This window comes from Coffea arabica, chromosome 5e (assembly GCF_036785885.1).
Source record: "Coffea arabica cultivar ET-39 chromosome 5e, Coffea Arabica ET-39 HiFi, whole genome shotgun sequence".
Taxonomy (NCBI): domain Eukaryota; kingdom Viridiplantae; phylum Streptophyta; class Magnoliopsida; order Gentianales; family Rubiaceae; genus Coffea; species Coffea arabica.
In genome coordinates, this window is record NC_092318.1 from 35,192,225 (window position 1) to 35,217,791 (window position 25,567).

Sequence of the window (25,567 nt, forward strand, 5' to 3'; positions counted from 1 at the left end):
TCCATTATTTTTACCATTTCTCAATGAGTAAAAACAACTATAAACCTGCTATTGGTGATCAAGCAACAACAAGTAATCCAACATACACAAGTAGATAAGTTAATACAAGATATAACAAGCATAAATCACAATCACTTCATATCATTTGGCCATAAGCTTCATCTACTCCCTAGATAAAGGAAATTAGCTACTCATGAATGATTTAACAATCAAACTCACAAGTTTATTAATGCAAAACATCATGAAGTACAAGTATAAGAAAGGTAAAAGAAAGCTTAGCCAATTGAAGGTAAAGCTCTCCAATTCCTGCTATGTTCTTGTACAAGATAGTTACAAGTGAAAAACCAAATGCTTCTCTAAGAACTCTTAACTAGAGAGAAAACTTGTTGCAAGAAGGAAAACTAGCTACGTATGGTAATGCCAGGCTTCTCCCCTGTGTTTCTGCATAAAAGGTGGTAGAAATTCCATTCCTCTCACTTCATAATTTCCTCCACTCAGATTTTGTAAAAAGAAGTCAAAGATATGATGTTTCCTTTTTGTCCACACTCATTTGGTCTTCTCTTTTATTGCAGAAGCATGTGCACCGAATTCCCTTGCATCTTATAGCTGGAAAGTGGTATGAACACAAGAGAATTGACTGAGTCAAATTGCAGAATTTCGGCTATAAAACGCGCCTACACAAAACGCGGCATAACTCGCGTTTTGTCTACTCGCGTTTTCACTCTGGCCTTATTTCAACTGCAATTTTCTCCATGATGCAGGCCGAACTAGCTTTTGTGCAAAACACAAAAGTTGTAGCCCTTTGAGTTAGCTTTCCAATGCTTCAAGAATCATCCAAATCGGAGCTTTGTAGCCTGAGATATGATCGAAATACTGTCACCTGTTCAAACCTCTGTTTTAACTTCCGACCACAGAATGCAGCTTCTGTATTCCAACGTTTTGCCCATGAAGATGGCAGAAATGGATTTCGATGTCTTCATACGAATTGTAGGTCTCTTTCTTAGCTTTAAAATGGTATAAAGATAACCTCAATCCGATAAGTGTAGCTCCAGATATGGTCAAAATACTGAAGAGTGTCAAAACTGACTTGTATTGCATTTCCTCACTTGAACGTTTTTCACTTCATTCTTCTTGTTGCCACTTGAATTCATCACAAAATCTCTATTTTTTACCTCATTTGACATCCTTTGGTGATTGAATCATCATTCCTGCATAAAAATGAAGTTTTTACCATTAAAATCAATAGAAATGCAATATTATCCACTTTTACCAAAAATATATAATTTTACCAAAAACCTCTTTATTTTATTTATAAAACTAAATAATCAACTCAAAATTAACTAATAAAATGCACTTAAAAATACGTAAAATAAACTCTTATCAAATACCCCCACACTTGAATCATTGCTTGTCCTCAAGCAATATAAAATTCTAACCATCAATGATCCAAAAAAATTGAAAATAAACATATGTAGTATTTCAACTCCATTTCCTTGAATCAAGGTAAATAACCCTTATGTGATCTTTCCATTAAGTTCAAGTACTCATAATATCAAGCAAAGAAGAGCCAAGTATACCATAATTTTACCAATTCAACTCAACTTCTTATTTTTATCAAATTTCGCAAGCAAGCAACTCCTATAGTCAATAAAGATGCTAACTAATCTCATGATCAACTTCTTATTTTTCTTAAAGAGGGATTTAATTTACTTTTTATTTATTTATTTTATTATTTTTTTAATATATTTTAAGGGATAAATATTACTTAAGTTGTGAAAAATGCCTTTTGACGCGAAGATCAATATTTTTAGATGCAGATCCCCGGTTACTCAACATTTCACATACTCAAGTTGCTTTGCATACTCTTAATTCAAGTACCTTTTTACGCGAATGTCGACATTTGTAGATGCCAACCCCCGGTTACTCGGTATGAGAATCATTGGAGTAGAATAACCCATTTTTTTTTTATTTTTTTTTTCAATATATATATATATAATAAAATTCCCTCTAAGAGTAATCATGAGAAGAGTATGACACTTATTAACCATATTAATTTCTTATCTTATAAAATTAGATAAAAAGAAGAATTTTCATCAAATATACAAAATGTAGGCATAATTTTCTCCACTTTATTAGATATACTTTCCTATAGATGTAAAAATTATAATCACATAAAAATCATTTCCAACTTTCATGAGAAAAGAAGTATCAAAACCGCATATATTTATTTCAAAAGGATAAGTGACAAAATTTTATTTATTTGTTATAGTTAATAACATATATATGTATAAGGTTTTGGAAAAATTTTGACAGAGTCTCCCTTAAAAGTGGACTAAACTCCCTGCCAGCAACCACAAGAAACACCATTTAAGCACAAGAATTATATCAAACACAACTAAAACCACAAGTATCATGTATATGTCTCCCCCCCACACTTAAATTACACATTGTCCTCAATGTGTAGGGAAGAAATGAAACAAAAGAAGAAAAGAAAAGAAAGAAGTACTCCCCAAGTCAATGGCTGAGATCCTTATCAGCCACTAATCACGAACCACTGTCAAAATACAAGTACCTACCACATAGAAAACAGAAAAATAAAATGAAGTTAAACATCTTAAGTTCCACAAGTTAAGATAATTAGGCAAGCAAGTTCATCAACTAAAGATAGCTTCTGCAGTGTGCCAAGTCAGTCATCCCCCTCGGCATCATCGTCATCCTCTGCATCACGATTGGGCGGTGGATGAATGCCCAAATGATCTTCAATTCGGCTTAGACGATTATGGAGTACAAATGAAGATTTGTGAGTTGGGTAGAAGAGAAGAAGAAAAACGCGGCTGGAAAAATGGAAAAGTGAAGAAATGTTCTGGAAATCGCGTTTTTGAAGCAGAAAAATGAACCGAAAACGCGACTAAAAACGCGCCTTCAACGCGCGTTTTTAAATCCGCATTTTCTGCACAAATCTCGCAGAATTGAAAACGCGGTTATGTATGAAAACGCGACTTAAAGTCGCGTTTATCTGTGTCGCGTTTTCCAGTTTTGCTCAGGCGAGAAAACGCGACTTCCTCCAAAACGCGACTTCAAGTCGCATTTTAAAGGCGCGTTTTCTGTTCTGCAGGAGCAGAATTGAAAACGCGATTCTGAGAAACGCGACTTATAGTCGCGTTTCCTTGGAAAACGCGTTTTCTGCTTCCATTTTTAGCAGAATTTCAACTTTTGAAAAATTACAAAAGGTACCCCAATGACTCAAAATGCATCATAGATCATTTGTTTGCCAATTTTAATGACTGGAACAAATGTAAAACATTAAAAACATGCATTTTACCCCTTTATAATGAATCAAAAACACCTTTAACGCAAATCGAGGGGTTGAGTTGTTTGATCAAAGTTCGCCTTTTTTGTACTCAATTGGTCATCCTTGCCTTCAATTGCCAACCCTACATTACAAAAACAACAATTTAGCTAAAACATTGATTCAAACCACAAAATCACACCAAGTTAACAAATATAACCTAAATATTGGGTTGCCTCCCAATCAGCGCTTTTGTTTATAGTCGTTGGCTCGACTCACACATTCAGTTTCTTAAATTGAAGAAGAGTCGCCCGAAAGACATATGAGTCCTTTGGGTACGATTTCACCTGCCAAGTAGGGTTTCAATCGTTGTCCATTGACCTTAAACCTTTCATTTCTTGAATTTGCCACTTCAACCGCTCCATAGGAAAATACTTGAGTGACTTCAAATGGTCCAGACCACCTTGACTTCAATTTTCCTGGAAATAACCTCAGGCGTGAATTGAATAAAAGCACTTTTTGCACTACCTGAAATTGTTTAGGAATAATGTGCTTGTCATGCCAATATTTGATATTTTCTTTGTAAATTTTGGCATTTTCATATGCATGTAACCGGTGTTCCTCCAATTCACTCAGCTCAAGTAATCTCCTTCCACCTGCAAGATTAAAATCTATATTAATTGCTTTAATAGCCCAATAAGCTTTATGTTCAATCTCTACAGGTAAGTGGCAAGCTTTTTCATAGACTAAACGATACGGCGACATCCCTAAGGGAGTCTTAAATGCCGTTCGGTAAGCCCATAGTGTGTCATCTAACTTTGTAGCCCAATCCTTGCGTGATTTATTCACAGTTTTCTCCAAAATGAGCTTTATCTCACGATTAGCTAGCTCCGCTTGTCCATTGGCTTGAGGATGGTACGGGAGTGATGTCTTGTGCCTACAACCATATTTAAACAATAAGGAATCCAGTTGTTTGTTACAAAAATGTTTTCCTTCATCACTTATTATGGCCTTAGGTATACCAAATCTACAAAAAATATTCTTTTTAAGGAATCGGAGTACAACCTTAGAGTCATTAGTAGGTGAAGCGATTGCTTCTACCCATTTAGAAACATAATCCACTGTTACTAAGATGTACTTATTATTAAAAGAGCTTGGAAATGGTCCCACAAAGTCTATACCCCATATATCAAATAATTCAACTTCTAAGAAGGTAGTTAGGGGCATTTCATTCTTTCGAGATATATTTCCAGTTCTTTGGCATGCATCACACTTTTTAACATATTCCCGAACATCTCGATACATAGTTGGCCAATAAAACCCTGATTGCCATACCTTTGCCACAGTTTTTGAGGTGCTAAAATGTCCACCTGTTTCAAGGTTATGACAATGATATAAAATATTATGTACCTCGTTTTCGGGAATACATCGACGTACCATACCATCGGCACAATGTTTATACAGCAATGGTTCCTCCCAAAAGTAACTTTTGACATCATGTAAGAATTTCTTCTTTTGATGGTAATTAAATCCCCTTGGAATCTCTCCACTTACCAAAAAATTAGCAATATCAGCATACCATGGAGAATTGATAATTGCTAGGACAAACTCATCCGGGAAATTCTCTTGAATAGGAACTTGATCCTTGACTGGAATATATTCTAGGCGTGATAGATGATCCGCTACTAGATTCTCTGTTCCCTTTTTGTCTTTTATCTCCACATCAAATTCCTGCAATAAAAGAATCCACCGAATTAGTCTTGGTTTTGCATCTTTTTTATGTAACAAATATTTAAGAGCCGCATGGTCCGTATATATAATAACTTTAGATCCTACTAGATAAGATCTAAATTTATCCAAAGCAAATATCACTGCCAATAGCTCTTTTTCTGTAGTTGTATAATTGAGTTGTGCCTCATTTAGCAACTTGCTAGCATAGTAAATGACGTGCAACCGTCCTTCTTTCTTTTGTCCCAAAACTGCTCCAACCGCATAATCACTTGCATCACACATCAATTCAAATGGTAGTGACCAATCAGGCGAAGTTATAATTGGGACCGAAATCAATTCCTTCTTCAACCTTTCAAATGCAACCAAACAATTGTCATCAAATTGAAAAGGAGTATCTTTACATAATAAATCACATAATGGCTTTACTATTTTAGAAAAATCTTTAATAAAACGTCTATAAAAGCCAGCATGTCCTAAAAAACTCCTTATCCCCTTGACATTGCTTGGGGGTGGCAATTTTTCGATGACTTCTATTTTGGCTTGATCCACCTCAATTCCATTGGAGGAAATCTTGTGTCCTAAAACAATTCCTTCTTTTAACATAAAATGACATTTCTCCCAATTCAGTACAAGATTTGTTTCCTCGCATCTCTGCAAAATCAATTCCAAATTATGAAGACACTGATCAAAAGATGAACCATACACAGAAAAATCATCCATAAATATCTCCATAATTTTCTCAATATAATCAGAAAAAATAGCCATCATGCATCGTTGAAAAGTTGCGGGAGCATTGCATAACCCAAATGGCATTCTTCTAAAGGCAAAAGTGCCATAAGGACATGTAAATGTGGTCTTCTCTTGATCCTTTGGAGCTATAGCTATTTGATTATATCCTGAAAAATCATCAAGAAAACAGTAAAATTCATATCCGGCTATTCGCTCCAATAATTGATCAAGAAATGGTAGGGGAAAATGATCTTTTCTTGTTACCGTATTTAACTTACGATAATCGATACACACTCTTCACCCTACCACAAGTCTAGATGGAATCAATTCATCATTTTTACCTATGATTGTAGTTATTCCACCTTTCTTTGGTACCACATGAATTGGACTAATCCAAACACTATCGGAGATAGGAAAGACTATACCTGCATCAAGCCACTTAAGAATTTCATTTCTTACCACCTCTTTCATGTTTGGATTGAGTCTTCTTTGTGTTTCCACCACTGGTTTGCAACCGTTCTCCAATAAAATTCGATGCATGCATATAGAAGGACTTATACCTTTAATGTCTGAAATTGTCCATCCAATTGCCTTCTTACGCCTTCTTAGAACTCTTAACAACTTTGCACACTGTTCATCATCAAGGTCAGCACTAACAATTACAGGTAAAGTTTTATTTTCTCCAAGAAATTCATACCTTAGATGAGTCGGAAGTGGCTTGAGCTCTAACTTTGGAGGTTCAATTTCTGAAGGTTGTGAAAACCCTTTTCCTTGGCCAAGACTTTCATACAAATTACCCCTTTTATAAGGTGCTTGAAAATCCAAGTACTTGGCCAATTCTTCAATTTCTTCACAAACATCTTCTTGCTTACCTAAACTCATTAAACAATACTCAAGAGGATCTAAGTCAAAGTTGACTTGACTCATCTCTTGGGTTAGTTTATCAATTGTGCCAATAGAATAAGCATGATCGGTAAAAGAAGGGTATTTTTTCATTTCATTCAAATTAAATTCTACCTCTTCTTCACCTACTTGAAACTTAAGCTTGCCATTTTTTACATCAATAATAGTACCTGAAGTAGCTAGAAATGGTCTACCTAGAATAATTGGCATAGATATATCTTCTTCCATATCTAATACCACAAAATCCACTGGAATGATAAATTTTTGAACTTTTATCAATACATTCTCCAACACTCCCAATGGATATCTAATAGACCGATCCGCTAGTTGCAAAGTGATATTAGTGCGTTTAAGCTCATGCAAACCCAATTGTCTAGCCACCGTTAAAGGTATTAATGATACACTAGCACCAAGATCACACAATGCCTTAGAAAAATCAACGTTACCTATGGTGCAAGGTATAGAAAAACTCCCCGGATCCTTCAACTTCGGTGGTAGCTTATTTTGAATAATTGCACTACATTCCCCCGTTAATGCTATTGTTTCGCAGTCTTCCAACTTTCTTTTTCTAGTCATGATTTCCTTGAGAAATTTCGCATAAGACGGAATCTGCAAAATAGCATCGGCAAAAGGAATGTTAATGTGCAATTGTTTGAAAAGTTTAACAAATTTTTCAAAATCTTTATCAAACTTATTTTGCTTTAATCTTTGTGGAAATGGAACCGCAGGAGGTATTGGAATGGTAGTGGAAGATGATGGTTGCTTTTCTCTTGGATTCTCCCGACTATTTTCCTCCACAATCGCCTCTTGGTTCCTCTGCTTTTCTTCTTGTTTTTCGTTCTCATCTTTCTCAACTTCCACCACTGGAGGATCTTCTAATTGTCTACCACTGCGAAGAGTAATGGCTTGCACCTGCTCCTTAGGATTGACCTCTGTTTTGCTAGGTAATTCTCCTTGATTTCGATTATTCAAAGAACTAGCAATTTGACCAATTTGGACCTCTACATTCCTGTACATTGTAGTGAGTTGATCCAGTCTCCCTTCTACTCGTTCAAATCTGTCCGAAGTCACCTTAGCAAGTTTTTCCACCGCGATCTCCCAACTTGGTTTAGTTTCAGCCTGTGGTTGCCTTGGTTGAAATCCCGGCGGATTGGTTGGCCTTTGTTGATTGCCTTGATATTTCCATCCAAAGTTTGGATGATTTCTCCACCCCGGATTGTAAGTATTCGAGTAGGGATTATTTGGAGCATTTCGGTTGTAATTATTGACAAATTGTACCTGCTCAGAATCAACACACTCATTAATATCATGTTCACCTCCACAGAAAGAGCAACAAGCTACGTGAGCATTAGATGAACTTGGGCTAACTCCACCTTGTCTACTCAATAACTTCATCACGTTATTCATTTGGGCACTCAGCATATTGAGAGTGTCCATTTCTATCATACCTGCGTGACGTCTCGTATTACCTCTTTCATTGGCCCATTGGTAGTTATTTGCGGCCATTTCTTCTATCAAATTCTGAGCTTCTTGGGGTGATTTACCCATTAAAGCTCCACCTGCGGCTGCATCAATAATAGTTTTAGTGGAGAAAGATAAACCATTATAAAAGGTTTGTATGATTAACCATTCCGGCAGTCCATGATGTGGACATTTCCGAAGCAAATCTCTAAACCTTTCCCATGCCTCATATAATGATTCTCTCTCCAATTGACTAAAACTAGTGATATCCATTCTAAGCTTAGCAGTCTTTCCTGGTGGAAAATACTTATTTAAGAATGCTCTTGATAAATCATCCCATCCGGTGAAAGTATTAGGAGCATGAGAGTGTAGCCAAAGTTTGGCCTTATCTCTCAATGAAAATGGGAACAATCTTAGCCTTATAGCATCATCACTAACTCCATTCATTTTAATTGTATCACAAATTTCCAAGAATGTAGCTAAGTGTGTATTAGGATCTTCTACTGCATTACCTCCAAATTGAGATTGTTGAACCATTTGGATAAGTGATGGCTTAATCTCAAAGTTGTTAGCATTTACCGTAGGCCTTGCTATGCTCGTTTGAGATCCTTGTGTTCCCGGTAGAGCAAAATCTCGTAGAACTCGCCTATTTGCTTCATTTTCAGCCATTTCTTCTTCAAATGGTAGTTCTATCAAAATTTCCTCTATCGGTTGCCAAATCTCTTGCTCCTCCTGCTGTTGTGTGTGCCTCCTTTGTCTACGTAGTGTCCTCTCAATTTCTGGATTGAAAGGTGCGACTTCTCGAGACTCCCGGTGCATACACTACAAACAGAAATAAGGGATATTATGCAACTTCAATGGTAAAAAAAAAAACTGATTACAATATAAGATTAAATATAATCTAAAAAATAAAGCTGTCTAAATTAATAAAGATGATTAGGCTCTAATATTGCCGCTCCCCGGCAACGGCGCCAAAAACTTGACGGGATTTTTACTATCAATGCAAGTTTAATTCCGAATTTACACCCGTTGGACTGCAAGTATACAGGTCGCAATTGTAGTACAAGATGTGTATCGGGTCGATCCCACGAGGAGCAATTAAAACAATTATTAGATACTAATTTACTCTATTATTTAGACTTACAATTAATTTGAGCAGAAACTTCAGAATTTAATTCAACTACAAAAATTCTTAAATAGATAAATGCAATTTCACAATAGAAGTAGAATTCACTAAATATTAAGATCTAGGGATGTAGATTCCACATATAACACAAAAGATCTAAAACGAATGAATTTAACACTTGTTACTGCTCTTGTTTAACCAAGGATTCATTTCCAACAATACCAAAATCACATTTTCATGATAATAATGGGTTAAAACAGATTAGTTTTTCCTAATCTCTTGGAAAATACTAAATCTGTTTTGTGCATACCTGAAATATAGATTTTATCCACTTGAATGTATTTCTATTCTCATGAATATACTACTCAAGCTCTACTTATGTCATTCCATTATTTTTACCATTTCTCAATGAGTAAAAACAACTATAAACCTGCTATTGGTGATCAAGCAACAACAAGTAATCCAACATACACAAGTAGATAAGTTAATACAAGATATAACAAGCATAAATCACAATCACTTCATATCATTTGGCCATAAGCTTCATCTACTCCCTAGATAAAGGAAATTAGCTACTCATGAATGATTTAACAATCAAACTCACAAGTTTATTAATGCAAAACATCATGAAGTACAAGTATAAGAAAGGTAAAAGAAAGCTTAGCCAATTGAAGGTAAAGCTCTCCAATTCCTGCTATGTTCTTGTACAAGATAGTTACAAGTGAAAAACCAAATGCTTCTCTAAGAACTCTTAACTAGAGAGAAAACTTGTTGCAAGAAGGAAAACTAGCTACGTATGGTAATGCCAGGCTTCTCCCCTGTGTTTCTGCATAAAAGGTGGTAGAAATTCCATTCCTCTCACTTCATAATTTCCTCCACTCAGATTTTGTAAAAAGAAGTCAAAGATATGATGTTTCCTTTTTGTCCACACTCATTTGGTCTTCTCTTTTATTGCAGAAGCATGTGCACCGAATTCCCTTGCATCTTATAGCTGGAAAGTGGTATGAACACAAGAGAATTGACTGAGTCAAATTGCAGAATTTCGGCTATAAAACGCGCCTACACAAAACGCGGCATAACTCGCGTTTTGTCTACTCGCGTTTTCACTCTGGCCTTATTTCAACTGCAATTTTCTCCATGATGCAGGCCGAACTAGCTTTTGTGCAAAACACAAAAGTTGTAGCCCTTTGAGTTAGCTTTCCAATGCTTCAAGAATCATCCAAATCGGAGCTTTGTAGCCTGAGATATGATCGAAATACTGTCACCTGTTCAAACCTCTGTTTTAACTTCCGACCACAGAATGCAGCTTCTGTATTCCAACGTTTTGCCCATGAAGATGGCAGAAATGGATTTCGATGTCTTCATACGAATTGTAGGTCTCTTTCTTAGCTTTAAAATGGTATAAAGATCACCTCAATCCGATAAGTGTAGCTCCAGATATGGTCAAAATACTGAAGAGTGTCAAAACTGACTTGTATTGCATTTCCTCACTTGAACGTTTTTCACTTCATTCTTCTTGTTGCCACTTGAATTCATCACAAAATCTCTATTTTTTACCTCATTTGACATCCTTTGGTGATTGAATCATCATTCCTGCATAAAAATGAAGTTTTTACCATTAAAATCAATAGAAATGCAATATTATCCACTTTTACCAAAAATATATAATTTTACCAAAAACCTCTTTATTTTATTTATAAAACTAAATAATCAACTCAAAATTAACTAATAAAATGCACTTAAAAATACGTAAAATAAACTCTTATCAAATACCCCCACACTTGAATCATTGCTTGTCCTCAAGCAATATAAAATTCTAACCATCAATGATCCAAAAAAATTGAAAATAAACATATGTAGTATTTCAACTCCATTTCCTTGAATCAAGGTAAATAACCCTTATGTGATCTTTCCATTAAGTTCAAGTACTCATAATATCAAGCAAAGAAGAGCCAAGTATACCATAATTTTACCAATTCAACTCAACTTCTTATTTTTATCAAATTTCGCAAGCAAGCAACTCCTATAGTCAATAAAGATGCTAACTAATCTCATGATCAACTTCTTATTTTTCTTAAAGAGGGATTTAATTTACTTTTTATTTATTTATTTTATTATTTTTTTAATATATTTTAAGGGATAAATATTACTTAAGTTGTGAAAAATGCCTTTTGACGCGAAGATCAATATTTTTAGATGCAGATCCCCGGTTACTCAACATTTCACATACTCAAGTTGCTTTGCATACTCTTAATTCAAGTACCTTTTTACGCGAATGTCGACATTTGTAGATGCCAACCCCCGGTTACTCGGTATGAGAATCATTGGAGTAGAATAACCCATTTTTTTTTTATTTTTTTTTTCAATATATATATATATAATAAAATTCCCTCTAAGAGTAATCATGAGAAGAGTATGACACTTATTAACCATATTAATTTCTTATCTTATAAAATTAGATAAAAAGAAGAATTTTCATCAAATATACAAAATGTAGGCATAATTTTCTCCACTTTATTAGATATACTTTCCTATAGATGTAAAAATTATAATCACATAAAAATCATTTCCAACTTTCATGAGAAAAGAAGTATCAAAACCGCATATATTTATTTCAAAAGGATAAGTGACAAAATTTTATTTATTTGTTATAGTTAATAACATATATATGTATAAGGTTTTGGAAAAATTTTGACAGAGTCTCCCTTAAAAGTGGACTAAACTCCCTGCCAGCAACCACAAGAAACACCATTTAAGCACAAGAATTATATCAAACACAACTAAAACCACAAGTATCATGTATATGTCTCCCCCCCACACTTAAATTACACATTGTCCTCAATGTGTAGGGAAGAAATGAAACAAAAGAAGAAAAGAAAAGAAAGAAGTACTCCCCAAGTCAATGGCTGAGATCCTTATCAGCCACTAATCACGAACCACTGTCAAAATACAAGTACCTACCACATAGAAAACAGAAAAATAAAATGAAGTTAAACATCTTAAGTTCCACAAGTTAAGATAATTAGGCAAGCAAGTTCATCAACTAAAGATAGCTTCTGCAGTGTGCCAAGTCAGTCATCCCCCTCGGCATCATCGTCATCCTCTGCATCACGATTGGGCGGTGGATGAATGCCCAAATGATCTTCAATTCGGCTTAGACGATTATGGAGTACAAATGAAGATTTGTGAGTTGGGTAGAAGAGAAGAAGAAAAACGCGGCTGGAAAAATGGAAAAGTGAAGAAATGTTCTGGAAATCGCGTTTTTGAAGCAGAAAAATGAACCGAAAACGCGACTAAAAACGCGCCTTCAACGCGCGTTTTTAAATCCGCATTTTCTGCACAAATCTCGCAGAATTGAAAACGCGGTTATGTATGAAAACGCGACTTAAAGTCGCGTTTATCTGTGTCGCGTTTTCCAGTTTTGCTCAGGCGAGAAAACGCGACTTCCTCCAAAACGCGACTTCAAGTCGCATTTTAAAGGCGCGTTTTCTGTTCTGCAGGAGCAGAATTGAAAACGCGATTCTGAGAAACGCGACTTATAGTCGCGTTTCCTTGGAAAACGCGTTTTCTGCTTCCATTTTTAGCAGAATTTCAACTTTTGAAAAATTACAAAAGGTACCCCAATGACTCAAAATGCATCATAGATCATTTGTTTGCCAATTTTAATGACTGGAACAAATGTAAAACATTAAAAACATGCATTTTACCCCTTTATAATGAATCAAAAACACCTTTAACGCAAATCGAGGGGTTGAGTTGTTTGATCAAAGTTCGCCTTTTTTGTACTCAATTGGTCATCCTTGCCTTCAATTGCCAACCCTACATTACAAAAACAACAATTTAGCTAAAACATTGATTCAAACCACAAAATCACACCAAGTTAACAAATATAACCTAAATATTGGGTTGCCTCCCAATCAGCGCTTTTGTTTATAGTCGTTGGCTCGACTCACACATTCAGTTTCTTAAATTGAAGAAGAGTCGCCCGAAAGACATATGAGTCCTTTGGGTACGATTTCACCTGCCAAGTAGGGTTTCAATCGTTGTCCATTGACCTTAAACCTTTCATTTCTTGAATTTGCCACTTCAACCGCTCCATAGGAAAATACTTGAGTGACTTCAAATGGTCCAGACCACCTTGACTTCAATTTTCCTGGAAATAACCTCAGGCGTGAATTGAATAAAAGCACTTTTTGCACTACCTGAAATTGTTTAGGAATAATGTGCTTGTCATGCCAATATTTGATATTTTCTTTGTAAATTTTGGCATTTTCATATGCATGTAACCGGTGTTCCTCCAATTCACTCAGCTCAAGTAATCTCCTTCCACCTGCAAGATTAAAATCTATATTAATTGCTTTAATAGCCCAATAAGCTTTATGTTCAATCTCTACAGGTAAGTGGCAAGCTTTTTCATAGACTAAACGATACGGCGACATCCCTAAGGGAGTCTTAAATGCCGTTCGGTAAGCCCATAGTGTGTCATCTAACTTTGTAGCCCAATCCTTGCGTGATTTATTCACAGTTTTCTCCAAAATGAGCTTTATCTCACGATTAGCTAGCTCCGCTTGTCCATTGGCTTGAGGATGGTACGGGAGTGATGTCTTGTGCCTACAACCATATTTAAACAATAAGGAATCCAGTTGTTTGTTACAAAAATGTTTTCCTTCATCACTTATTATGGCCTTAGGTATACCAAATCTACAAAAAATATTCTTTTTAAGGAATCGGAGTACAACCTTAGAGTCATTAGTAGGTGAAGCGATTGCTTCTACCCATTTAGAAACATAATCCACTGTTACTAAGATGTACTTATTATTAAAAGAGCTTGGAAATGGTCCCACAAAGTCTATACCCCATATATCAAATAATTCAACTTCTAAGAAGGTAGTTAGGGGCATTTCATTCTTTCGAGATATATTTCCAGTTCTTTGGCATGCATCACACTTTTTAACATATTCCCGAACATCTCGATACATAGTTGGCCAATAAAACCCTGATTGCCATACCTTTGCCACAGTTTTTGAGGTGCTAAAATGTCCACCTGTTTCAAGGTTATGACAATGATATAAAATATTATGTACCTCGTTTTCGGGAATACATCGACGTACCATACCATCGGCACAATGTTTATACAGCAATGGTTCCTCCCAAAAGTAACTTTTGACATCATGTAAGAATTTCTTCTTTTGATGGTAATTAAATCCCCTTGGAATCTCTCCACTTACCAAAAAATTAGCAATATCAGCATACCATGGAGAATTGATAATTGCTAGGACAAACTCATCCGGGAAATTCTCTTGAATAGGAACTTGATCCTTGACTGGAATATATTCTAGGCGTGATAGATGATCCGCTACTAGATTCTCTGTTCCCTTTTTGTCTTTTATCTCCACATCAAATTCCTGCAATAAAAGAATCCACCGAATTAGTCTTGGTTTTGCATCTTTTTTATGTAACAAATATTTAAGAGCCGCATGGTCCGTATATATAATAACTTTAGATCCTACTAGATAAGATCTAAATTTATCCAAAGCAAATATCACTGCCAATAGCTCTTTTTCTGTAGTTGTATAATTGAGTTGTGCCTCATTTAGCAACTTGCTAGCATAGTAAATGACGTGCAACCGTCCTTCTTTCTTTTGTCCCAAAACTGCTCCAACCGCATAATCACTTGCATCACACATCAATTCAAATGGTAGTGACCAATCAGGCGAAGTTATAATTGGGACCGAAATCAATTCCTTCTTCAACCTTTCAAATGCAACCAAACAATTGTCATCAAATTGAAAAGGAGTATCTTTACATAATAAATCACATAATGGCTTTACTATTTTAGAAAAATCTTTAATAAAACGTCTATAAAAGCCAGCATGTCCTAAAAAACTCCTTATCCCCTTGACATTGCTTGGGGGTGGCAATTTTTCGATGACTTCTATTTTGGCTTGATCCACCTCAATTCCATTGGAGGAAATCTTGTGTCCTAAAACAATTCCTTCTTTTAACATAAAATGACATTTCTCCCAATTCAGTACAAGATTTGTTTCCTCGCATCTCTGCAAAATCAATTCCAAATTATGAAGACACTGATCAAAAGATGAACCATACACAGAAAAATCATCCATAAATATCTCCATAATTTTCTCAATATAATCAGAAAAAATAGCCATCATGCATCGTTGAAAAGTTGCGGGAGCATTGCATAACCCAAATGGCATTCTTCTAAAGGCAAAAGTGCCATAAGGACATGTAAATGTGGTCTTCTCTTGATCCTTTGGAGCTATAGCTATTTGATTATATCCTGAAAAATCATCAAGAAAACAGTAAAATTCATATCCGGCTATTCGCTCCAATAATTGATCAAGAAATGGTAGGGGAAAATGATCTTTTCTTGTTACCGTATTTAACTTACGATAATCGATACACACTCTTCACCCTACCACAAGTCTAGATGGAATCAATTCATCATTTTTACCTATGATTGTAGTTATTCCACCTTTCTTTGGTACCACATGAATTGGACTAATCCAAACACTATCGGAGATAGGAAAGACTATACCTGCATCAAGCCACTTAAGAATTTCATTTCTTACCACCTCTTTCATGTTTGGATTGAGTCTTCTTTGTGTTTCCACCACTGGTTTGCAACCGTTCTCCAATAAAATTCGATGCATGCATATAGAAGGACTTATACCTTTAATGTCTGAAATTGTCCATCCAATTGCCTTCTTACGCCTTCTTAGAACTCTTAACAACTTTGCACACTGTTCATCATCAAGGTCAGCACTAACAATTACAGGTAAAGTTTTATTTTCTCCAAGAAATTCATACCTTAGATGAGTCGGAAGTGGCTTGAGCTCTAACTTTGGAGGTTCAATTTCTGAAGGTTGTGAAAACCCTTTTCCTTGGCCAAGACTTTCATACAAATTACCCCTTTTATAAGGTGCTTGAAAATCCAAGTACTTGGCCAATTCTTCAATTTCTTCACAAACATCTTCTTGCTTACCTAAACTCATTAAACAATACTCAAGAGGATCTAAGTCAAAGTTGACTTGACTCATCTCTTGGGTTAGTTTATCAATTGTGCCAATAGAATAAGCATGATCGGTAAAAGAAGGGTATTTTTTCATTTCATTCAAATTAAATTCTACCTCTTCTTCACCTACTTGAAACTTAAGCTTGCCATTTTTTACATCAATAATAGTACCTGAAGTAGCTAGAAATGGTCTACCTAGAATAATTGGCATAGATATATCTTCTTCCATATCTAATACCACAAAATCCACTGGAATGATAAATTTTTGAACTTTTATCAATACATTCTCCAACACTCCCAATGGATATCTAATAGACCGATCCGCTAGTTGCAAAGTGATATTAGTGCGTTTAAACTCATGCAAACCCAATTGTCTAGCCACCGTTAAATGTATTAATGATACACTAACACCAAGATCACACAATACCTTAGAAAAATCAACGTTACCTATGGTGCAAGGTATAGAAAAACTCCCCGGATCCTTCAACTTCGGTGGTAGCTTATTTTGAATAATTGCACTACATTCCCCCGTTAATGCTATTGTTTCGCAGTCTTCCAACTTTCTTTTTCTAGTCATGATTTCCTTGAGAAATTTCGCATAAGACGGAATCTGCAAAATAGCATCGGCAAAAGGAATGTTAATGTGCAATTGTTTGAAAAGTTTAACAAATTTTTCAAAATCTTTATCAAACTTATTTTGCTTTAATCTTTGTGGAAATGGAACCGCAGGAGGTATTGGAATGGTAGTGGAAGATGATGGTTGCTTTTCTCTTGGATTCTCCCGACTATTTTCCTCCACAATCGCCTCTTGGTTCCTCTGCTTTTCTTCTTGTTTTTCGTTCTCATCTTTCTCAACTTCCACCACTGGAGGATCTTCTAATTGTCTACCACTGCGAAGAGTAATGGCTTGCACCTGCTCCTTAGGATTGACCTCTGTTTTGCTAGGTAATTCTCCTTGATTTCGATTATTCAAAGAACTAGCAATTTGACCAATTTGGACCTCTACATTCCTGTACATTGTAGTGAGTTGATCCAGTCTCCCTTCTACTCGTTCAAATCTGTCCGAAGTCACCTTAGCAAGTTTTTCCACCGCGATCTCCCAACTTGGTTTAGTTTCAGCCTGTGGTTGCCTTGGTTGAAATCCCGGCGGATTGGTTGGCCTTTGTTGATTGCCTTGATATTTCCATCCAAAGTTTGGATGATTTCTCCACCCCGGATTGTAAGTATTCGAGTAGGGATTATTTGGAGCATTTCGGTTGTAATTATTGACAAATTGTACCTGCTCAGAATCAACACACTCATTAATATCATGTTCACCTCCACAGAAAGAGCAACAAGCTACGTGAGCATTAGATGAACTTGGGCTAACTCCACCTTGTCTACTCAATAACTTCATCACGTTATTCATTTGGGCACTCAGCATATTGAGAGTGTCCATTTCTATCATACCTGCGTGACGTCTCGTATTACCTCTTTCATTGGCCCATTGGTAGTTATTTGCGGCCATTTCTTCTATCAAATTCTGAGCTTCTTGGGGTGATTTACCCATTAAAGCTCCACCTGCGGCTGCATCAATAATAGTTTTAGTGGAGAAAGATAAACCATTATAAAAGGTTTGTATGATTAACCATTCCGGCAGTCCATGATGTGGACATTTCCGAAGCAAATCTCTAAACCTTTCCCATGCCTCATATAATGATTCTCTCTCCAATTGACTAAAACTAGTGATATCCATTCTAAGCTTAGCAGTCTTTCCTGGTGGAAAATACTTATTTAAGAATGCTCTTGATAAATCATCCCATCCGGTGAAAGTATTAGGAGCATGAGAGTGTAGCCAAAGTTTGGCCTTATCTCTCAATGAAAATGGGAACAATCTTAGCCTTATAGCATCATCACTAACTCCATTCATTTTAATTGTATCACAAATTTCCAAGAATGTAGCTAAGTGTGTATTAGGATCTTCTACTGCATTACCTCCAAATTGAGATTGTTGAACCATTTGGATAAGTGATGGCTTAATCTCAAAGTTGTTAGCATTTACCGTAGGCCTTGCTATGCTCGTTTGAGATCCTTGTGTTCCCGGTAGAGCAAAATCTCGTAGAACTCGCCTATTTGCTTCATTTTCAGCCATTTCTTCTTCAAATGGTAGTTCTATCAAAATTTCCTCTATCGGTTGCCAAATCTCTTGCTCCTCCTGCTGTTGTGTGTGCCTCCTTTGTCTACGTAGTGTCCTCTCAATTTCTGGATTGAAAGGTGCGACTTCTCGAGACTCCCGGTGCATACACTACAAACAGAAATAAGGGATATTATGCAACTTCAATGGTAAAAAAAAAAACTGATTACAATATAAGATTAAATATAATCTAAAAAATAAAGCTGTCTAAATTAATAAAGATGATTAGGCTCTAATATTGCCGCTCCCCGGCAACGGCGCCAAAAACTTGACGGGATTTTTACTATCAATGCAAGTTTAATTCCGAATTTACACCCGTTGGACTGCAAGTATACAGGTCGCAATTGTAGTACAAGATGTGTATCGGGTCGATCCCACGAGGAGCAATTAAAACAATTATTAGATACTAATTTACTCTATTATTTAGACTTACAATTAATTTGAGCAGAAACTTCAGAATTTAATTCAACTACAAAAATTCTTAAATAGATAAATGCAATTTCACAATAGAAGTAGAATTCACTAAATATTAAGATCTAGGGATGTAGATTCCACATATAACACAAAAGATCTAAAACGAATGAATTTAACACTTGTTACTGCTCTTGTTTAACCAAGGATTCATTTCCAACAATACCAAAATCACATTTTCATGATAATAATGGGTTAAAACAGATTAGTTTTTCCTAATCTCTTGGAAAATACTAAATCTGTTTTGTGCATACCTGAAATATAGATTTTATCCACTTGAATGTATTTCTATTCTCATGAATATACTACTCAAGCTCTACTTATGTCATTCCATTATTTTTACCATTTCTCAATGAGTAAAAACAACTATAAACCTGCTATTGGTGATCAAGCAACAACAAGTAATCCAACATACACAAGTAGATAAGTTAATACAAGATATAACAAGCATAAATCACAATCACTTCATATCATTTGGCCATAAGCTTCATCTACTCCCTAGATAAAGGAAATTAGCTACTCATGAATGATTTAACAATCAAACTCACAAGTTTATTAATGCAAAACATCATGAAGTACAAGTATAAGAAAGGTAAAAGAAAGCTTAGCCAATTGAAGGTAAAGCTCTCCAATTCCTGCTATGTTCTTGTACAAGATAGTTACAAGTGAAAAACCAAATGCTTCTCTAAGAACTCTTAACTAGAGAGAAAACTTGTTGCAAGAAGGAAAACTAGCTACGTATGGTAATGCCAGGCTTCTCCCCTGTGTTTCTGCATAAAAGGTGGTAGAAATTCCATTCCTCTCACTTCATAATTTCCTCCACTCAGATTTTGTAAAAAGAAGTCAAAGATATGATGTTTCCTTTTTGTCCACACTCATTTGGTCTTCTCTTTTATTGCAGAAGCATGTGCACCGAATTCCCTTGCATCTTATAGCTGGAAAGTGGTATGAACACAAGAGAATTGACTGAGTCAAATTGCAGAATTTCGGCTATAAAACGCGCCTACACAAAACGCGGCATAACTCGCGTTTTGTCTACTCGCGTTTTCACTCTGGCCTTATTTCAACTGCAATTTTCTCCATGATGCAGGCCGAAATAGCTTTTGTGCAAAACACAAAAGTTGTAGCCCTTTGAGTTAGCTTTCCAATGCTTCAAGAATCATCCAAATCGGAGCTTTGTAGCCTGAGATATGATCGAAATACTGTCACCTGTTCAAACCTCTGTTTTAACTTCCGACCACAGAATGCAGCTTCTGTATTCCAACGTTTTGCCCATGAAGATGGCAGAAATGGATTTCGATGTCTTCATACGAATTGTAGGTCTCTTTCTTAGCTTTAAAATGGTATAAAGATAACCTCAATCCGATAAGTGTAGCTCCAGATATGGTCAAAATACTGAAGAGTGTCAAAACTGACTTGTATTGCATTTCCTCACTTGAACGTTTTTCACTTCATTCTTCTTGTTGCCACTTGAATTCATCACAAAATCTCTATTTTTTACCTCATTTGACATCCTTTGGTGATTGAATCATCATTCCTGCATAAAAATGAAGTTTTTACCATTAAAATCAATAGAAATGCAATATTATCCACTTTTACCAAAAATATATAATTTTACCAAAAACCTCTTTATTTTATTTATAAAACTAAATAATCAACTCAAAATTAACTAATAAAATGCACTTAAAAATACGTAAAATAAACTCTTATCAGTACTACTTCCCTTAATGCTCATGTAGCTATATGTCATCTAAATCCTCAAAATAAGCCAATTGGTTAGGCTACTTTATGTTTGAAAGTGTCACTTATAAGTTGGAAATATGATGCTGAAGCTATTAGAAAAAGCATAGCTTATATAGTAATTGTTGGTGAGTTGCCCTTTAAACATGTAGAGGGAAGAGGCTTTCAACATATGATGCGAAATGCATGTCCATCTTTTAGAATTCCTTCTGGATGAACCATTTCTAGAGACTGTTATTAGCTGTATTTAAATGAAAAATTAAGCTGAGACATCTCATCTAGAATCACTATAGTAGAATTTGTCTAACCATACATTCTTGAATATCTATTCAAATGATAAACTATATGTGTCTCACTACCTATTTCATTGATAATGATTGAAAACTAAACAAAAGAATCCTGAATTTCTATCCCTCTGCTAGTCATAACGAAAATGAAATTGGCAAGGCTATAGAGAAGTGTCTATTAGAATGAAGAGTTGATGATATCCTAATTGTTATAATTGACAATGCAAGTTCCAATAATTTAGCAGTCCTAATTATGAAGTGCAAGTTGTTCAAGGTTCAAATGACACAGTATCAAGGTTCCTATTGGTCTAGTTACTAGAACGCATGCTAAGAGGTTTAAAGATGAATTGCAAACTTTGGCTCATGCTATTCAAGTTCAATTTGATCCTTACAAACACATAGAAAGAATTGGGCTTGAGAATATTGAGCATTGCACGTTGATTAGAGCTGAGGAAAAGAGGAATTAACGGATCTATGACCTGATTCGCCCATGGGTCAGGTTACAGATCACTCTCTCATGATTGAGTCCATTTGCTTTTCCTTGGTTCACTCTCTACCTTCAATTCACATGAGAATCCGGCCAAGAATCCCTTTGCGGATTTAATTCGGACAACTTTTAGTGTTTTTTTTTAATCTTCATTCAATTTATTTGGATTTTGTTTAGTCACTTAATTATTAGTTATTAGGAATAAGTGGTCAACTATAGTAGCTATTTGTGCCACTAGATTAGTAGTTTCATTGCAATGAGTGATGTAATCCATGTCCGGTTTGGATTTGGACTAGTTTAAGGTTTTGGCTATAAATAACCTTACTTTTGTTAGTTGACATATATTCTAGCAATAATTTGAGTGATTTTATCTTGGCTTTATTGAAGGCTTTCCTTGAATACTTTAGAGTTAATGTTGAGTGTTCAATTCGGGTTATTAATTAAGAAATGCAGTTGATTGTGGTCCCTTTACTATTCAACCTTGGCTCGCTAGTTCGTTTAGTTGTGGGTTGAGATAGTATCAACACATTCACAACTATGGAGATTAGAAAGGCCTTTGGCTATCCATAATCCAAACTTGAGTACCAATTTCTAGATTTGGACTTGTGGGGTACGAGTTTCATTCTTGTTATTGAGGTTCGTATCAAGTCCAGTATTGAAGGAGAAAACTTTAGAATTGGGGAAAAGCTATGTTAGGAGGGAAATGGACTCATGCGAGGTACGTAGCTCATATAGTGAATCTAACTGTTGCTGATGGTATAAAAAGACTTGGGGATTCAGTTAATTGCATCAAGGGTAGCAGTTAGATATGTTAGATAGTCAACTTCTAGATTGAAAAAATTTCAAGGAGCATACTAAAATTGAAAAAAATTGAATATAAAAGATTGCTATGTTTGGAAGGTTCTACTTGGTGGAATTCTAGATATCTAGTACTAGATATAGCTCAAAGGTTTGAGCATACTTTTGAGAGGTTTGAGGAGCAAGATCCTTATATGACTTAGGAGTTAGAAAATTTGCCAACAGAATCTGATTGGACAAAAACTAGATTCTTGCTGATCTTTTGGAAAACATTTATCAGCTGACTATAAAGGTATCTAGTTCCAAATATGTTGACTTCTAATGATTTTTTTTTACTGATATTAGTCACATTCATGGCATTTTAAATGAAATGGCCGCAAGTGATAATGATGAATTGAGTTCCATGGCAAGAACAATGAAGGAGATATATGACAAGTATTGGGGAAGGATTAAAAAGATGAACATGCTGATTTTTATTTTCTCCATTCTTGATCCTTGAACTAAACTTGAATACCTTGAATTTGTCTATTGCCAAATGTATGATGAGTCTGATGGTACAATACTAGTTGGCCTTGCAAAATATGCAATTTTTGAGCTATTTAATGAGTACAAGATGCTTAGTACCCCTGCCCCACATTTTGCCTTTCATGCTTCTTCACTTTCTAATGATTCTTGAAAGGGTAAAACTACATTTGATAGAGATGTCTCTAAATCAATACTGATAGGCAGAAATTAGAGTTTAAGAAAAGGAAAATGGAACTTGGAGATAGAGATACAAAATCTGAATTAGACAAATACTTGAATAAGAAGTGTGAAGAAGATGATAAGAGATTTGTTATTTTGTTATGGTGGAAGGCCAACAGTCTTAGATTTCTAATCTTCTCTAAAGTAGCTCGTGATGTGTTAGTAGTCCAATTTCTATCGTTGCCTCTAAATCTACATTTAGTATTAGAGGCCGTGTTCTTGATACATTTAGGAGTTCTTTGACTCCTAAAATTGTACAAGCTTGAATATGTGCTCAAGATTGGCTCGAATCCTTCATGATAGAATTGAACATAGAAGAAAATCTAGAAGAACTTGAAGCCTTCAAACATGGTAAATTATCAAATTTCTTATGGTAGAATTTGAGGTATTTTCATAATTCTAATAATCAACATTATGATACGTCATGAATTTTCTTTGTTCTTGCACAGTTGCCAAAGGTGGGAGCTGAACCAACTTTTTTTGACCTTTGAGAGGTCATAGAGTTTGACTTTTGAGTTATGAGCCTAGAAAAAATGAAGTGAAAAATTGTATTTTGAAGGCTGCACAATGATTTGAGAAGTTTGATTTAGTGAAAATAATAGAATTGCGGTTGTAGGACAATTTACTTTTAATTTTCGATTATGAATTGTGGTTTGTGGTTTTTGCACAATTTAATTTTAATTCTATGTTATAGATTGTAGACTTGTAGTTTCACTAGTTTGTGGTTTGTAGATCAGCAATCCAACTATTACCGTTATTACGGATTGTGGATTAGTAGTTTAGTACTACCATTTGTGGATTAGTAGTTACGTTATGTTTATTTAATTTTGGACAACACAATTTGTTGTTTTCTTGAATTGGCTCGTTTTCTAGAATTCGGTTAAAATTGTAAACTGTCATTTTCAAATTGAATTCGGAACGAAGAGAGGAAAGGAAAGAAAGAAAATTATTTTCTGTATTTTTTAGTATTTTGATATGTGTATTTTAAAAAATTTAAAGAGTTTTTTAAGATTCCTGTAACTAAAATTTTTAAGAAACGTATAGAAGAAAAACTAGGTAAAAAACACAGCTATCAAATAGGTCCATAGATAATCCAAATCCATTTAATTAAGCATTATATGGATAGATAATTGGATGTTAATCTAGACTGCCGTCTCTGCTTCAATTATAATCTTAATTGAAGAAACTTCATGTAATAATGTCTTTATAATAGACTTCGCATTTCTATTTCTGGTTTAATAAGTCTAAACTTTCATTTGCTTACTTAATTTGGATATATATTATGGTCCAAAGAAAAACTTAAAAAATAGATAAAAGGTGTAGGGGCAAACAAATTCATAAAAATGGGCGGCACAAAGCCTATTTTTTGGCCCAAATTGGTAAAAAATGGGCCCATTACTGAAACTTTAGAAAAAATAGAAATTAAAGAGATTATGGGATAAAGTTTGAATATTGTAGAAGACTTTTGATTTAAGTAAAAACTATTGTATCCCATAACAAAAGAACCAAGAGAATTCACCCTTTTTGTGCCTATATACCTTAAAACAAACTCTCACTATTATTTTTCTTCTCTAGAAATTGATAAACAAGAGAGAGAAAGGGAAGAGCATCGAGATAGGGGTAAAAGAAAAGCAAAGGGCCAAGTAAGTAGTCTAAGGGTAGAGTACGAAAAAGAAGCCCTACCATAGAGATATGAAGGTCTATTCTAGTTTAACAATTTCTAATTCATGTATTTTTATATAGTTTATTCAAGCATGATCTTAGGTGAACCTATGATCTTGTTTAGGATAAATTGTTAACGTTATTGCATGAGCAAACAATGACTGATGGTTGGAAATCATATGTTTTTTTTTTTATTATTAAACAAGAGAAACCCCAATTTTGTATAAAGTATCAAACAGGAAAATTGTGAAAAGGAAAAAGGAACATGGCTGACTGGTGCTTCAGCCAGCCATGGATATTAATCAATAGCCTAAGGCTGTCAGAGAAGTTAACTAGGTTATCTACAAATGACTGATTATTGTGCACATCAAAACTATGACTACCATGTCTACTCACAGTCAAGGCAGTGGCTTTTGCCACCTTTGCTGGCCACTACTGCTCCTCTATGATGGTGGTGTAGTTGTAGATGCTGGTGGTTTTGTTGGGTTGTGAGTTCAAGTAAGAAGATGGAAGTTTATAAAATCTGAAAAATCTGAAAATTTTCATAAAAAGCTGATTGTATGTCTAATATTGAAAATTTGTAATTCATTGTATAAATGTCTAAATTGAATGACATTTACTTTTTTTAAAACTAGACTTGAAATACAACATTCTATCAAAATTTTTATGGTAAAAAAAAAGTTTGTGTGAATTAAGGTGATCATTCAAAGGAAATCAAATCATTAGCCATATTCTAATTCCAGTGAAGGGTTGAAGAATTTTGGAAATGGTTTCTTTACAAAAGTTTTATCATTTTGAATGTTGCTTCTGTAGATATCTTCATATTTTAAAAGCAATTATTTTAGTTCAAATTATGGTCAATTTATTGAAGGTGTCTGCGAATTTCTTGCTTGCATCATAAGTTATGCTTTTGATGTTTAAAATTCTTAA

The 25,567-nt window shown here is 35.0% G+C and overlaps 1 protein-coding gene, 2 non-coding genes and 1 pseudogene across 3 annotated transcripts; 2 read left to right on the top strand and 2 right to left on the bottom strand.

The window, feature by feature from the left end:
• Positions 1 to 3,580: 3,580 nt before the first annotated feature.
• Positions 3,581 to 8,089, bottom strand: LOC140006974 (uncharacterized; annotated as a pseudogene).
• Positions 8,090 to 8,288: 199 nt separating this feature from the next.
• Positions 8,289 to 8,395, top strand: LOC140007136 (small nucleolar RNA R71). The gene has a single exon (XR_011814693.1). It is a non-coding gene; the product is annotated as a small nucleolar RNA R71 (small nucleolar RNA).
• A 4,809-nt stretch (positions 8,396 to 13,204) lies between these two features.
• On the bottom strand, positions 13,205 to 17,713 carry LOC140006975 (uncharacterized). The gene is made up of 5 exons (XM_072049645.1): positions 17,000 to 17,713; positions 15,799 to 16,885; positions 14,468 to 15,666; positions 14,249 to 14,283; positions 13,205 to 13,850 (listed from the first exon to the last, which is right to left on the bottom strand). The coding sequence occupies exons 1-5, from the start codon at positions 17,711 to 17,713 to the stop codon at positions 13,205 to 13,207; spliced, it is 3,681 nt and encodes a 1,226-aa protein (XP_071905746.1).
• Positions 17,714 to 17,912: 199 nt separating this feature from the next.
• LOC113720807 (small nucleolar RNA R71) lies at positions 17,913 to 18,019 on the top strand. Its single transcript, XR_003455528.1, has one exon. It is a non-coding gene; the product is annotated as a small nucleolar RNA R71 (small nucleolar RNA).
• Positions 18,020 to 25,567: the final 7,548 nt, after the last annotated feature.

Coding starts and splice junctions, on each gene's coding strand:
- LOC140006975 (XM_072049645.1), bottom strand. CDS start 17,713: ATGGACACTCTCAATATGCTGAGTGCCCAAATGAATAACGTGATGAAG. Junction 15,667..15,798: donor TCTTAAGTGGCTTGATGCAG/GTATAGTCTTTC, acceptor TAGGGTGAAGAG/TGTGTATCGATTATCGTAAG. Junction 13,851..14,248: donor CCTCAAAAACTGTGGCAAAG/GTATGGCAATCA, acceptor ATATGGTTGTAG/GCACAAGACATCACTCCCGT.